This window comes from Microcaecilia unicolor, chromosome 3 (assembly GCF_901765095.1).
Source record: "Microcaecilia unicolor chromosome 3, aMicUni1.1, whole genome shotgun sequence".
Classification (NCBI taxonomy): Eukaryota; Metazoa; Chordata; class Amphibia; order Gymnophiona; family Siphonopidae; genus Microcaecilia; species Microcaecilia unicolor.
The window spans coordinates 246,258,473-246,273,294 of NC_044033.1; the positions used below are offsets into that span (position 1 = coordinate 246,258,473).

The 14,822-nt window shown below is 44.7% G+C and overlaps 2 protein-coding genes across 2 annotated transcripts in view; both read left to right on the plus strand.

Moving 5' to 3' along the window:
• The window catches only part of LOC115466397 (zinc finger protein 2-like), a 45,576-nt gene extending 32,687 nt beyond the window's left edge, over positions 1 to 12,889 (plus strand). Inside the window, exons 5-7 of the mRNA XM_030197594.1 lie at positions 9,078 to 9,185; positions 10,169 to 10,276; positions 11,158 to 12,889. Of these exons, the coding sequence (XP_030053454.1) occupies positions 9,078 to 9,185; positions 10,169 to 10,276; positions 11,158 to 12,722 (1,781 nt within the window). The 3' untranslated portion in view covers positions 12,723 to 12,889. The remainder of the gene's footprint in view (positions 1 to 9,077; positions 9,186 to 10,168; positions 10,277 to 11,157) is intronic.
• Positions 1 to 14,822, plus strand: part of LOC115466400 (oocyte zinc finger protein XlCOF22-like) — a 206,651-nt gene that overhangs the window by 108,680 nt on the left and 83,149 nt on the right. The gene's annotated exons all lie outside the window — the stretch shown is intronic.

Genomic DNA, 14,822 nt, shown 5'->3' on the forward strand with positions numbered 1-14,822 from the left:
ATCGGGAACACACAATACAAGGGGAAGTAATCTTTGCCTGGCTAATTAGTTCCTGGACAGAGTGTAACCAAAGGTTGGAGCGAGTTGGGGTATTAGGAAAAAGGAGGCAAGGAGTAGAAAACAACAAAAGCATCCAAACTACTAACATTTTCTTTCTTCCTAATCTAAAACAAATACAGCAAACTAATTAAGCAATAATATTTCAACAATCTGTGCTAATCACAGATTACTCTAATATAATGTTCTCAGTCTTTGAGTTCTTATACCAGTTGGGATAGACCCTCAACTGACAAGGATCAAGCTATCAAATTCCAAGAAAGCCAGAATCAGAGCAAGAAAGAGTCTCGGTGTGAAGCCGAAGTTCAGCAGCTCCTGCAGTATGCAGTTGACCCTTCTTTTCAGCTAGTAGATTCTTTGGTTCGGGTCAAGCGCAACTTCAATGGCTCCACTGGATCACTTTCTGCTCTCCACTGTTTAGGCTCCGTCTGATCCGTGCTGGGCTCAGTCTGATCAGCAGACTTAATTCGAGACCAATGGACCCATGGAGTTATCCCTGCGACCTTCACAGCTGTAGGGGTAGAAAGCAAAACAGTAAAAGGTCCTTTCCATCGGGGCCCCAAAGGCTGGAGCCTCCAGTCTTTCACCCAAACTCTATCCCCTGGCAGGAAGGAATGTACCTGAGCCTGGAAGGGGACAGGGTTTATTTCTCTCACATAAGACTGAAGCTCAGAAATTATCCTGCCCAAGAGGGCTACCTGCTCCTGCACCTGGGCAGACCCTAAAATCCCTATGTCTCCCTTAATTCCCTGCAAAATGGCTGGGGGCTTCCCATACACAATTTCAAAGGGAGAGAGGGCTGTTCCTTTAGTTGGGGTGCATCGGAGGCGGAAGAGGGCTAATGGCAGTGCCTGTTGCCATTTCAGTTGGGTTTCCTGACAAATCTTTGCTAGGCTATTTTTCAAGGTTCTGTTTGCCCGCTCAACCTGCCCTGAACTCTGGGGACGATAGGCACAATGCAATTTCCAGGTAATGCGCAATGCGCTGGACAGGGCCTGAAGTGTGGCTTCAACAAAGGCGGGACCATTATCTGAACCTATGGCAAGGGGCAGTCCATACCTGGGGATGACATCCCTAAGGAGGGCTCGAGCTACTTCTGTGGCTTTCTCAGTGACTGTAGGATATGCTTCCACCCACCCAGAAAGGTACAGACCATGACCAAGAGGTATCGGAGCCTACCGCTCCTGGGCATTTCTGTGAAATCTATAACTAGGGACTCAAAGGGTGTTAGTCCTCTAGACTGAACTCCTGGTGGAATACGGGGTCCCTGACGAGCATTATTCTGGGCACAGAGAGTACATCGGGCAGAGGCAGTGGCAACCAGACTATCCAATCCTTCCAGCACCACTACTCGACTGAGTAGGCGGGCTAATGCTCTTTTCCCTAAGTGTGATAGGTCATGAGCTTGAGACACTACAGGCCAAGCTAGGTGGCGTGGCACCAGAACTCTGGTATCAGGGAGATGTAACCAGCCATCAGGTCTCCTTACTGCACCTTCCTCTTGAGCCCATTTCTCTTCCGTTTGGGTATACATAGGCGTCCATTCTTGCAATCGAATTTGGAACAAGGGAGTCACAGTACTTGCTGAGGGTCCTCGAGCAGCTTCCTTGGCCACCCGATCAGCATGGCGATTCCCTCGGGCCACTGGAGTATCTATCCTTTGATGTCCCCTGCAGTGAATGACAGCTACCTTTTTAGGGGCCCAAACAGCCTCTAGCAACTGAAGTATTTCAGGTCCATACTTAACAGGTTGGCCTGCGGCATTTATGAGTCCCTTTTCCTTATACAAAGCTCCATGAGCGTGTAGAGTTGTGAAGGCATACTTGGAATCAGTATAAATGTTGGTCACCAGTCCTGCTGCTAGCTCCAGAGCTCGTATGAGGGCCACAAGTTCTGCTTTCTGGGCTGAAGTTCCTTGGGGCAGGGCTCTTGCTTCTATCACCTTGTCCTCTGTCACCACAGCATAGCCTGCCAATCGCTTGGAGTTCTCCACGTAACTGCTTCCATCTGTGAAATAAATTACATCTGGGTCCCTCCAAGGAACATCTTTAAGATCTGGTCGACTGGAGTACACTTCATCCATGGTTTGGATACAGTCATGATCCGGTGGTCCCTCAGATGCTGGCAAAAGAGTAGCAGGATTGAATGTAGCCACTGTTTCCAGGTGTATCCGTGGATTCTCACACAAGCTAGCTTGGTACTTAACCATACGGTTATTTGTAAACCAATGATTGCCCTTATACTCCATGAGGGTGAGAACTGCATGGGGGACTTTAACAACCAGTTCTTGCCCCAAGGTCAACTTATCAGCTTCCTGGACCAGTAAGGCTGTTGCTGCAATGGCCCTCATGCAGGCTGGCCATCCTTTAGCCACTCCATCCAGCTGTTTAGACAGGTATGCAACAGGCCTCTGCCAGGATCCCATCATCTGGGTCAGCACACCCAGAGCAACCCCCTGTCGCTCATGGACATACAATGAGAAAGGTTTCTCCACATCAGGAAGGCCTAACGCAGGGGCTTGGAGTAGGGCTTTCTTTATAGCAATGAAGGATTGTTGAGCAGTAGGTCCCCATTCAAATGGTTCCTTTTCACCCCCCTTTGTAGCCTGGTAAAGGGGTTTCGCCATCAATGCAAAATTTGGAATCCAAATTCTGCAGAATCCGGCTGCTCCCAGAAATTCCCTAACTTCCCTTCTGGACTTGGGTTGGGGAATTGCAGCAACTGCTTGCTTCCTACTGACATCCAGTCTCCGACTTCCCTGGGAAATGCAGAAGCCCAGATACTTCACTTCTGACTGACAAAGTTAGGCCTTTGAGCGTGAGACCTTATAGCCTGCATCCAAGAGTAGCTCCAGCAATTCTCTGGTAGCCTCAAAACACTCTTCCTGAGTCACTGCTGCAATCAGGAGGTCATCTACATACTGGAGTAAAACTCGCCTGGAAGGCTCAGATTTAAAAGTCTTAAGGTCTTGTCCTAGGGCTGTCCCAAAAATGGTGGGGGAGTTCTTGAACCCCTGTGGCAGGCGGGTCCATGTATACTGAAGCTTCCTTCCTGTTACTGGGTTTTCCCATTGAAAGGCGAAAAGCAGTTGACTGGCGGGGGCCACCCGAATACAAAAGAAGGCATCTTTTAGGTCTAGTGTCGTGAAATGGGTAGCTCCAGAAGGTATCAATCCTAGCAGGACATATGGATTAGGCACTACAGGGTGTAATGAAATAGTGGATTTGTTGACCACTCGTAAGTCTTGGACTGGCCGGTAGTCCTCAGTCCCTGGCTTCTGAACTGGCAATAGTGGCGTATTCCATGGAGACTGACAAAGTCGAATAATTCCATGGGATAACAAACGATTCAGGTGTGCTTGGATCCCTTCCAGAGCCTTTCGGGGAATTGGGTATTGGCGAAGATGGATTGGCCGGGCACTTGGAAGTAAGTCTACATGGACAGGAGGAATATTTCGGGCCAACCCTGGGGGATTATCTTCTGCCCATACCCCACTGACCTGAAAGCTGTCTGCCAGGGGTAGGTCAACTTGGCCATGCGACTGATGCAGCCGCCATTCTTCTTCAAGGGGGCAGCAGAAACTCAATATACCCTTAGGGCTGGATATCGGGGGCCGAAAGGAGACTGAAGTCTGGCCATCAGAGTCAAAGGAAATTTGGGCCCTAAGCTTGGACAGCAGGTCTCGACCTAACAAAGGGATTGGACAGTCTGGCATATACAGGAATTCATGAGTGACTGTGTGTGAGCCTAATTGGCATCTACGGGTCGTCAGGAAGGGCCTCCGGTTCTGCACCCCCGTGGCTCCCACCACTCGGACAGTTTTTCCAGACACAGGCGCTAATCGCTCCGTCACAACAGAATGTTCAGCTCCTGTATCAATCATGAATGGAATTGAGCGGCTCCCTATAGTTAACTTGACCATAGGTTCCTGGGAGCCCAGTTTGTAGGAACCCGGTCTGTCCTATTCGTCCCATTCTGCCATCTCGGCTATCCCAATGATGTCAGATTCAGGAGGCTCATACCTTCCCTCTCGAACTCGGCCTCGGCTTCCTCGATCTCCTGGTCCCCTTCTCAGTCCCTGGCGCCTCTGGGGGCATTCATCTTTCCAGTGCCCTCTTTCCTTGCAGTAGGCACACTGGTCCCTCTCCAATCTTGGTCTGGGATTCTCCCCCCTTGGCCGGGATTGATTGAAAGAATCTCGGGGCCTGGCTGGTGGTCCGGGGTCCCACTTTGGCTTCCCATTAGCTAGAGGTCGACCTCGGTTAAGGGTGGAATTAGTAATGGCTGCCGCTAAAAGGTCGGCCTTCTTCTGCATCTTCCGGTCAGCCTCTCGGCGCACCTCCTGATCTCTATTAATGAAAACCTTAGTTGCGATCTCAATTAGCTGGGTGGTATTCATCCCTGCGAATCCCTCCTGACGCTGCATCTTCTTCCGGATATCTGGCATACTCTGGGCCACCAATGCACTATTCACCATTCTCTGGTTTTCTAGGGCTTCAGGGTCAAATGGGATGTATGTTCTGTAGGCTTCAATTAGTCGCTCTAAAAAGGCCCCAGGGGATTCAGTTGCCCCTTGGAGAATTTCAGAGACCTTTGCCAGATTAATGGGCCTCTTTATGCCTTTCCTCATACCTTCCAGCAAGTCCCGGCAATAGCCAGACAACAGTTCATAGTGCTGCTCATTATTTGGATCCCAAGCTGGAGCTGCACGAGGGAACCGAGCTCTAACCCATTCCTCTAGGTTCTGTGTCCCCTCGGGGGCACGCGCTCGCGTGATGGCCTCAGCATTTTGCAAAATCTTCCGCCTCTCCTCAGTTGTGAAGAGGGTCAGGAGAAGTTGTTGACAATCAGTCCAGGTTGGGTTATGGGTGGCCATAATGCTAGCCACTAGGTCTACCACTGCCTGAGGCTTTTCAGTATAAGAGGGGTAATGCGTCTTCCAATTCAGGAGATCGGTGGTTGTGAAGGGTACATACTGGTAGGCCTGTGCCTGTATAACCTGACCCTCATTATTAGGATCCGGTCGAGTGGTGGTTACCTGACGCAGGGGCAGAACTCTCGAGGAGGTGGGAATGGAACCTGAGGTAGAGCTAGGAGCTACCCTCCTATCATGCTCAAAGGTGATTGCAGCAGGTCTAACCCATTCAGGGGAGGTGTGTTGAACCCCTGAGGGATGGGGAGGGGTACTCATAGACTGAGAGGTGGTCACAGGTGATTCAGTCCATTGAAAGGGATGCAGGGCCCCTAATGAGTGGGTAGGGGTACTAGAGGGAAAGGCTGGGCTGTCGGGAGTTGAGGAGTCAGGGGGTGCAGCCCAAAGCGGGTCTTGGGAGGTTAACAGGGGAGAATGTGGCACAGAAGGGTAGAGGCTGGCTGAAAGGTCCACCCTAGGATGTGACGGGGTTTGCACAGAAGAGGAGCTATCCGGAGAAGCCTGTGCTGGAGAAGCTTGGGCTGGGCGGCGTGGATCTCTGGGGGTGGCACGGAACCCCAACAATGGGCCATGAGGTGGTGGCTCAAGATCTGAGGGGTCATCAGAGAGTATGGGTTTCTCGGACAGGGTAGGGGCGGAAGCCACCGATTGGGTGGTAGGCTTCCTGGGGCTCTTTCCCTCTTCCAATTTATATTTTCTAATCTTTCTTTGAACACGGCCTAACATGAATTTTACTGGGGATCCCATATAAGTTTTCAACCAAGAGGGAGGGTCAGTCACAAGGCTGTCCCAGGAATCTATATAGGGGAGTTGTTCAGAATATTCTGGTTCTCCTACAATTATGCTGTAGACCTTCCGGATTACTTCAATATCTAAGCTGCCACTAGGGGGCCACCCCACTCCCATAGATGGCCACTCAACTTCACACAAGGTTCTTAGAGTACTTGAGCTTAAAGTCTGTCCATAATCATTAATTAAAAATCCTTTCTTGAAATTCTTAAGCATACAATCTAGGGGGATAGCAATTTGTCTAGACGATTTCCCTCCCATAATGCTTACAGTTACAACACACAAAGAGGGAGGGAATTTTTTTGAGAGTGCAGTAAGGGGTCCACACTCTCGAGACACTAGGTAGACAGACAACAATCGCTTCCTTCTGTCACTGGCCAATTGAACTCGCGTTAATTGGAAACGCAGCTATAAGAAGTCCGCACTCATTTAACATTCAAGCATCACACATTCCATACAGAAAATCCCACCCAACAATTTCAGATTTCTCAGATACAGATAAGCTCAAGCGGTTTCGCTTCTAATCTCCACTAGACTAAAAGCTACTAAGGCCTTCGCTGAGAGTTGATCAGACTCCCCTTCCCTCAATTTGTGAGGGGCTGGTTTACAGTTTCCTAGCTAGGATTACAATACAGAATACAGAATACATACCCGGCGAATGTTCCTCAGTCAGTTGGGTGCCGGTTCAGGATCCCACTTCTGACACCAAGAATTGTTGCAGGAATTGATGCATGAATTACCCCTATTGTTAGCAGAATCTGTGGTACTTCAGGAGTCAAACAGCACACACCAGAATGAGGGAGAAATCTTCTTTATTTGCCAGCAAACAAAGTAGGACATCAGCATTAAGTCTCTTCTTCTCTTTCTCAGCTCTCTGTGTCTTTGTGGCTTCTGTCTCAGCTTCTTCTCTTCTGCTGTCTGTCTTCCTTCAGCTCTCTTTCTTCTGTCTGTTCCTTCTGACGTAAGCTGCTTCTACTCCCACTTAAATACCGTGCTATCCCCTCTCTAGCCCCCCTTACTTTCCAGATGGTAAAGAATAGATTAATTACCCTGTCTGAACCAATTATTACCATACATATATTCCAAATATCAGTTACATAGGTTCCAGACATATCCTAAACTGACCTATGACCTGGGGCCTCTCACACTAGACATTGTGGCTCCCATCTCTTACATTTTCATTATGATTAATTTCTCATATTCCTAGTCAACTTCATACTAACTGCTAACTGAACTCTGGCATTCATTAAGGGGTCAAGGGCCAGTCTTACTTAATAGCATACAGCTATAGTTTGTTATTACTTTCAGGACCATTCCTACATTTACCTATAATTAATCAAGACTTTTCTTGACCCTTTTCACCTATCAGCTCCATACATTAAACCAGCCAGGACTGCAGAAAACTCAAACCATATGCTGACCTTTTCACTGCAGTCCTACTCAGAACGTAAGGCAAAGAGTTGAACAAACATTAGATTTAAAAAAGGTATTCTACATATTAACTACACAGAATAAACATATTCTAAAATAAGCATCCTTATAAGACATATTCTAAAATATCAAGAATATCTACATATTAAGCACTTCTAAAATCTAATTATTTTCTTCTAAGCATTTTACTAATCCCTTTTAAAACTACAATATGTCTGGCTCATGCTTTGTTCATTCATAATAGTATACAGATGTGCTAGCTAGCATTAGCAATCCATCACTCACAAGGTGTCAAAGAAAGTTTCTGTCTCTGACCTTTCTAACCTTTAGCCTGGCAAACGTAAAATTTCTAAATAATCTAAACCAGATGACATTCCTCCATCACTTGCAGAACTGAACCAAACTTTTAAACCCCAGATTTTTAAACAGAATTAACAATTAATATGATTTCTTATATATGTATAATTATGCCCATGCCGCCTCAAGGTCACTATAGCCCGTTGGTTCAAGGATGTCATTTTTTTCAGCATATCTGCTCTCAGGTCAGTCTCCGCCTGAAGTGTTTAAAGCGCATTCCACGAGAGCGATTTCTTCCTCGTGGGCTGAAACGGGTGCACTCTCTCTTCAAGAGATCTGTAGTGCGGCTACTTGGGCTTCTCAGCCCTCTATTGTCCGGCATTACAGGCTGGATGTTGCAGTGAAGCAGGATGCGATTTTTGGAGCACAAGTGCTTGCTCGCGGTGTGGCCTGTTCCCACCCTAAGTAGGGATTGCTTTTGTACATCCCATCAGTTAATGGATTCATCTGCTGCTGATGACAAGGAAAATTAGGTTCTTACCTTGGTAATTTTCTTTCCTTTAGTCACAGCAGATGAATCCATGAACACTCCCTGTCTGACTTTGTTGTTTTGTTCAGATCTTTTATGCAGATATAGATCTCATTGGGAGAAGTTGGAAACCAGTTCTCAGAATTTCTACATGATGTTCTACTACAGGAGGTTGAGTTCATCCCTCTTTTGTATGGTTATTGCTCCTGTTCTGGGGCGTTTGTTTGCTGTGAGGAAAGTTTATGTTATGATACCTTTATGGTTCACTCTGCTTTGGAAATCTCAAATACTGAAGGCAGTTGGGGCTAGCCGTCCAAGAGGCACTATGGTTTTTCAGTGTTCTCTATCTCCACCTGCTGGTAGGCGGATACAACCCATCAGTTAATGGATTCATCTGCTGTGACTAAAGGAAAGAAAATTACCAAGGTAAGAACCTAATTTTCCTTTCTACCGGGTTGCGTAAACTAGAAGCAGTGACTGGTGAAATCTTATTAACCGTCACATTAAAAACTAATTATAAAATCTTATACTGAACCCTAAAATTCACCAGGAGTCAATGCAAAGAAATCAAAGCGGGTGTGATACGTTCAAATCAATTTAACCCTAGCAAAACACACACAGCAGCATTCTGAGCAACCTGTAATGAACATAAAGCATTTTTGGATAAGCCCAATATACAGGGCGTTACAGTAATCGAAATGCAGCATCACTATACTTCGGACAGCAGGATTTGATTTCTGATCTACAGCAACTAGATGAAGAACAACCTGTGCCAAAAAAACCCCTCCTGATGACAGAAATATCCATTATATTTACGCAGTAGCATTATCCACCACATAGCTGTTTGTAGCTCTTGAGGAAAGGAGCTGCCCACCACAGTATTAATATGATCATGATATTGCTGGAATAAATTTCTGATGATGATCAGGACAGCAGCACCCCTCTTAGCTCTGTTCTGATGGCAGTGCCTATGAAAACAGCATCATTCTAAGCATTTATACAGGCTCTTTGGTAACTTGTACTCTCTTTTTCCTATAACAGGCTTCTACAGTGTCAAGCCTGATGTTTTATTCCGATTTGAGCAAGAGGGATTTGGGACTGAACCTCAGGGATCTGAGGAAAGAGGAAATCTGACCTCCACAGGCACATGTGAGGAACTGAATGAAGCATGTGATGTAGCTTGAATTAAAGCTAGTAATGAGGTTTTATTACCTGACAAATGACTCATCTGGACCAGGCACAGTGAGAATGAGGTTTATAATTACAGCCCATGCTTCTAAGCTTTGCCTTTTGGATAATGTGTTTGTTTGTTCTATTTCCCTTCTTTCTTATTTCTCCTTTCATTTCTTCTTTCTCTTATTTTCACTCATCTGTTCCCCGTTGCTCTTTCTCTGTTCCTTTCTTTCTTTTAACACCTACTGTTTTTCGTTCTTTTTCAGTTTGAAACATCTTTTTTTTATGTCTCTCACTATTTTTGACCTATCTCGGTTCCACACCAAGATGATGAACCTTCCTCCTACCCAGCAGGTTGTGGGTTTTATTCTCTGTGAGCCACAAAGTGCTGCTCGATGGAGAGAGGCAGGCAGGATGGTTGTACTGGAAGATGCTGGAAGAAAGACGACCTCCACTGGGATCAGCAGGAAGAACGAGGAAGGAGTAGGAGGTGGCAGAGTGGCTCAACATGACATGAGCAGAAAGGAATAGTAGGGGAAAGCAAAGTGACCCGTCCCATTCAATGCAAGCAAGGGATGGAAGCGTTTAGGCTTCCAAAGGAAGCAGCAGGAGGGGAAAAGGAAGGTGACCACTAGTATCCATATTGGGAGAGAGGAAGGTTGAGTAACCCACCCACTGGCAGTTGCAGGGGGGAGGAAGATAGAAAGACTCACATTGGTGGCACCAGGGTGGTGAGAGGTGAGATTCTATAACAAAGGACATATTATGCAGCAGATTTCATTACAATGTTGAATGTCATGGTTTCTTTTCAGAACTACAGAGGCTCCTTAACTCCTTCCACCAAGATACTTATATTTTCAAAGCTCATAAAATTCTCATCAGTTTTAGCCAAGTTTTGCTTTTCTTGGAGCTTAAGCTTTCCCTTAAAACCTGAAGTTATTTTTCTACTCTTCTTACAGACAGCCAAAGTTACACTGCTGAGTCCACAGTAGAGATTCTGAAAATGGAAGAGGATCCCATCAGTGACCAGCTGGAAGGTGGAGAGAACGATACAGATACCAAGAGCAGTGAGCCAAGAATTCCTTTATAATCCTTACTCTGTGCTGTGGAGAATTTCTGCATTTTCACTAGAGGCCAACCACATTTTGGTTCAGTTTCTGCTTTAGCACTGAAACTGGCCTGAAATTTGTATTCGGCCTTGTTTCAGTTTCAACCGAAAATGCTGGTACTGCACAGCCCCCTTCCCAGGCCTACTGTGTTGATGGTGGCTAGTGGGGGCAGAAGTTGTGCCCACACCGACTCCTGCATCAAAATGGCTGCCAGGACCTCCAGTGGCATTCATTTTGAGATTGGGGCCGACACGGGCAGAAGCAAATGACAAGAACTGGAGTTGGCAGGAGCAGGTAGGGCCCACTCCTAGCCTTCTGCTCCTTCTAGCAAAAACGATGCAGTAGACCCGAGAGATAATTCTGTGAGGGGGGCTTTTCCTAGTCGGGAGGGGGTTTGGCCGAAACAGAGCGAATACTTTCAGCTGCAGATTTGGTTTCGGCCGGGCTCTTTTTGACATAGATGGTAAATGTTAACTGGTGATTTTCAGTTACATTTTTATTTCGTAGTAATTAGAATTCAGTTTTCTTAAGCTACCAGGTGTGAGGTTCAGGTTTCCAGCAGGGTGATCAGAGTTTTTAATCAGTGAATAGACTCAGAGTTAAGAGAATCACTGCAGAGACTGAAGTGAGGATAAGCTCAGGATTGTCTTATTTCTGTCTGTTCGTGTGTCATGGCCCACTTGCATCTGTCTACAAGAAACACGTTTTCTTATTATATGACAAAAGGAGCCTTAGACAAGCAGATGTATTTGAAAGACTTCTGTTTGGGCTACTGGCCTATATATGTTTTATTCGGAAGCTGTATAATTTATATACATACTCTCATTTTTATTCCATAGGTGATGGGTTTGGGAACAAGAGTGAGAGAATGAGAGAATGTGATGGGCTTCAGAGGGAGGAATGGAAACACAAAGACAGCCCAGATCCCTCAGTTGATTGTCTGGAAGGTACTAGTAGAGTAATACCTTCTAGCGTGAAAGAAAATGCTCTAAAAGAAGAGAGACCCAATGTATTTATTGAAGAAGAAAAGAATTCCACCCACTGTGCAAATGTCAAGGAAAATCAGAGAATCAGTGGACAGACACTTCTTCAGAGCACTGTATTCAAGAAAAGGTTCATTGGGAAGTCAAACCTGACAAAGCAAAAACAAGTTCACAGAGAAGACGAGCCATTCCATTGTACGGAATATGCAAAATATTTGACATGTTCTGTACATGATAAAAACTTTAGTCCGATGTTTGAACCGAGAAGACATGAATTAATGAACACAAGAAAAAAACAAGTACATAAAATGAACCTCAAGGGCACAAAGCTATTCAAATGTTCTGTATGTGATAAAAGCTTCAGTCAAAACAATAATTTTACAATACGTGAAAGACTCCACGCTGAAGGGAAACCATATAAATGTCCTGAATGTGTTAAAAGCTGCCGTCAAAAATATACGCTCACAATTCATGAAAGAACCAAGACTGGAGAAAAACCTTTTAAATGTTCTGAATGTGATAAAAGTTTCACTCAAAAAAATGACCTCAGAATTCATGAAAGAATTCATACAGGAGAGAAACCTTTTAAATGTTCTGAATGTAATAAATGTTTCCATTCCAAATCAAATCTAAGAAAGCATGAAAGAATTCACACTGGAGAAAAACGTTTTAAATGTTCTGAATGTCATAAAAGCTTTAATCGAAAAAATGATCTCAGTATTCATGAAAGAATCCATACTGGAGAGAAACCCTTTGAATGTTCTGAATGTGATAAACGTTTCCATCGAAAATATAATCTCAAAATTCATGAAAGAGTCCATACTGGAGACAAACCTTTTAAATGTTCTGAATGTGATAAATGCTACACTCAAAAGAATGATCTCAGAATTCATAAAAGAGTCCACACTGGAGAAAAACCTTTTCAATGTTCTGAATGTGATAAATATTTTCATTCTAAATCTAATCTAAGAAAACATGAAAGAAACCACACTGGAGAAAAATGTTTTAAATGTTTTGAATGTAATAAAAGCTTCCATCGAAAAAATTACCTCAAAATTCATGAAAGAATCCACACTGGAGAGAAACCGTTCAACTGTTCTGAATGCGATAAACGCTTTCATCGAAAAAATAACCTCAAAATTCATGAAAGAATCCATACTGGAGAGAAACCTTTTAAATGTTCTGAATGTGAGAAAAGCTTCACTCAAAAAAATGATCTCAGAAGTCATGAACGAATCCATACTGGAGAGAAACCTTTTAAATGTTCTCAATGTGGTAAAAGCTTCCATCGAAAAAATACCCTCATAATCCATGAAAGAATCCACACTGGAGAGAAACCATTTCAGTGTTTGGAATGTGATAAAACCTTTCGTCGAAAAGATATTCTCAGAATTCATGAAAGAAACCACACTGGAGAATAACGTTTAAAATCTTTTGAATGTGACTAAAGTTTCCGTTAAAAATATAACCTCGCAATTCATGAAAGAATCCACACTGGCGTGAAATATTTTACATGTTTTTAAATGTGATAAGAGCTTCACTCAAAAAAGCGATCTCAGAATTCATGAACGAACCCACACGGGAGGGACACTGTGAGGCATATTTTCAAAGCACTTTGGGAGGCTAAGTTCCATAGGTTTCTATGGAACTTTGGGAGGCTAAGTGCTTTGAAAATATGCCTCTGTATAAATGTTCTGAATGTGATAAATAGTTTGTATCAAAAATGTACCCTCACAGTTCATGACAGAATCCACACTGGAGAAAAACCTTTTAAACATTCTGAATGTGATAAATGGTTCCATTCCAAATTAGATCTAAGAAAGCATGAAAGAATCCATACTGGATTAATTGAACAAAACTGGACACATAAAAGGTTTAAATTAGTCTCTCCTTAACCATAGGATGAGCAATTGATAATTATAGCCCAGGACAGTGTATTAGAAACAAGAAGATTCACAGCAAGCATAGAAAAAGCTAGTACTACAGATTTCTGTAGATTCTAGAAGAAAGATTTTTTTTAAAAGAGTTCCTTATCTTGTATCTGGCTGCAACGATCTGATGGCTGAAAGTTTCTATACAGAAAGGCACAATAAAGTGATATGTGTTGTACATTGTAAACTTTATAAATGTTACAACATTGCTGGAGAATAGGTTATGATCTTTCCATTCCAAAAAAAGCTGGATGGAAGGAAACTGAACATAGTAGTACAAGAGAAAAACACCAGTGAGTTCAGTGAGTTTGAAGCAATTGCTCTGAATTCTGTGGCGACATAAAACAGTGCTCAAGTACCAAGAAAAGCAGTCTGAGAAGAAAAAAATGTGGCAGAAAAAATACAGAAGTATATGTTTGTGCCACAGGCTTGATTAAATGGAACTTTCAAGCACATCTGTATAGGTTGTCTGTACTTGTTACATTTAGGGCTGCAAGTTCATCGCAGTTAACTGTACAATAAATGTATTCATTATTAATCACAAATTTAAAAATTATGATTTTGCAGCATCTCGTCTTCTCCAAACATCTCTTCTACTGTGTCCCACTTCCAACCCCCGTCTTTGGCACGATCCGGCATCTTTCCCCCTACCCACAATTCAATACCGCCCCCCTCCCTCTCCCTCCCATGTGCTGGTCTACCTTAAAGATGGTCTGCTGTTAGACCCCAGCAACACATACACTTTCTGTGGCCTGGTCTGAAGCTTTCCCTCTGGCCCAATCTGCCTCCACTGACATCACATCCTGTTTCTGCATAGACAGGGTGGTCAGGAGGTAAGCTTCGGAGCAGGCCGCAAGCAGCATATGTGCAACACTGCCACTGCTGGGGTCTAGTAGAAGACCACCTTTGTGGTCAGGGCCTTCAGAGGATTCACTGAATCCCCCCAATGCTATTTAACCTTTGATCCAGTTGGTCCTTTCCCTTATCAGCAACAGAGCAAACAGCACAATTGGTGCAAAGGAGTAATCCCGCTTCAGTGGAGTGCAATCAGGGCCTTCAGTGGGTACACTGAATTCCCTGCCCTAGGAATATCTGACCACATAACAGAGAAGATCTGCCTTTGGTCTACCCTAGAGAGGAGGAGAAGTGTTGAGGGAGGCACTGGGAGAACAGTGAGGATGGAAAGTGTAGACACAGGCAGTGGCGTAGCTAAGGGTGGGCCTGGGTGGGCACAGGCTCACCTATTCATGCCTCAGGCCCACCCAGTCTAGTGCCCCCCAAAGCATCTCATTGGCAGTGCCTCACAACTCTCTTTCTCGCCCTCATGGCAGCTGTTCATCACTCTCTAAATTCCCCGCCCCCATCTACCTTTGAGCTATCGGCAGCGGTTCCTGTAATCAACCTGCGCAAGCCTTGCAGACTTCCCTCTACCACGTCCCACCCTCGATGACATCATTTCCTGTTTCTTCATTGGTGGGGATGCAGTAAAGGGAAGCCTGCAGGGCTGGTGCAGGCTGCTTAATGGAATCGCTGCCAACGACAGCTTGGAGGTAGACCAGGAAGGGAGAGAGGAGCAGATGCTGGTGGGGG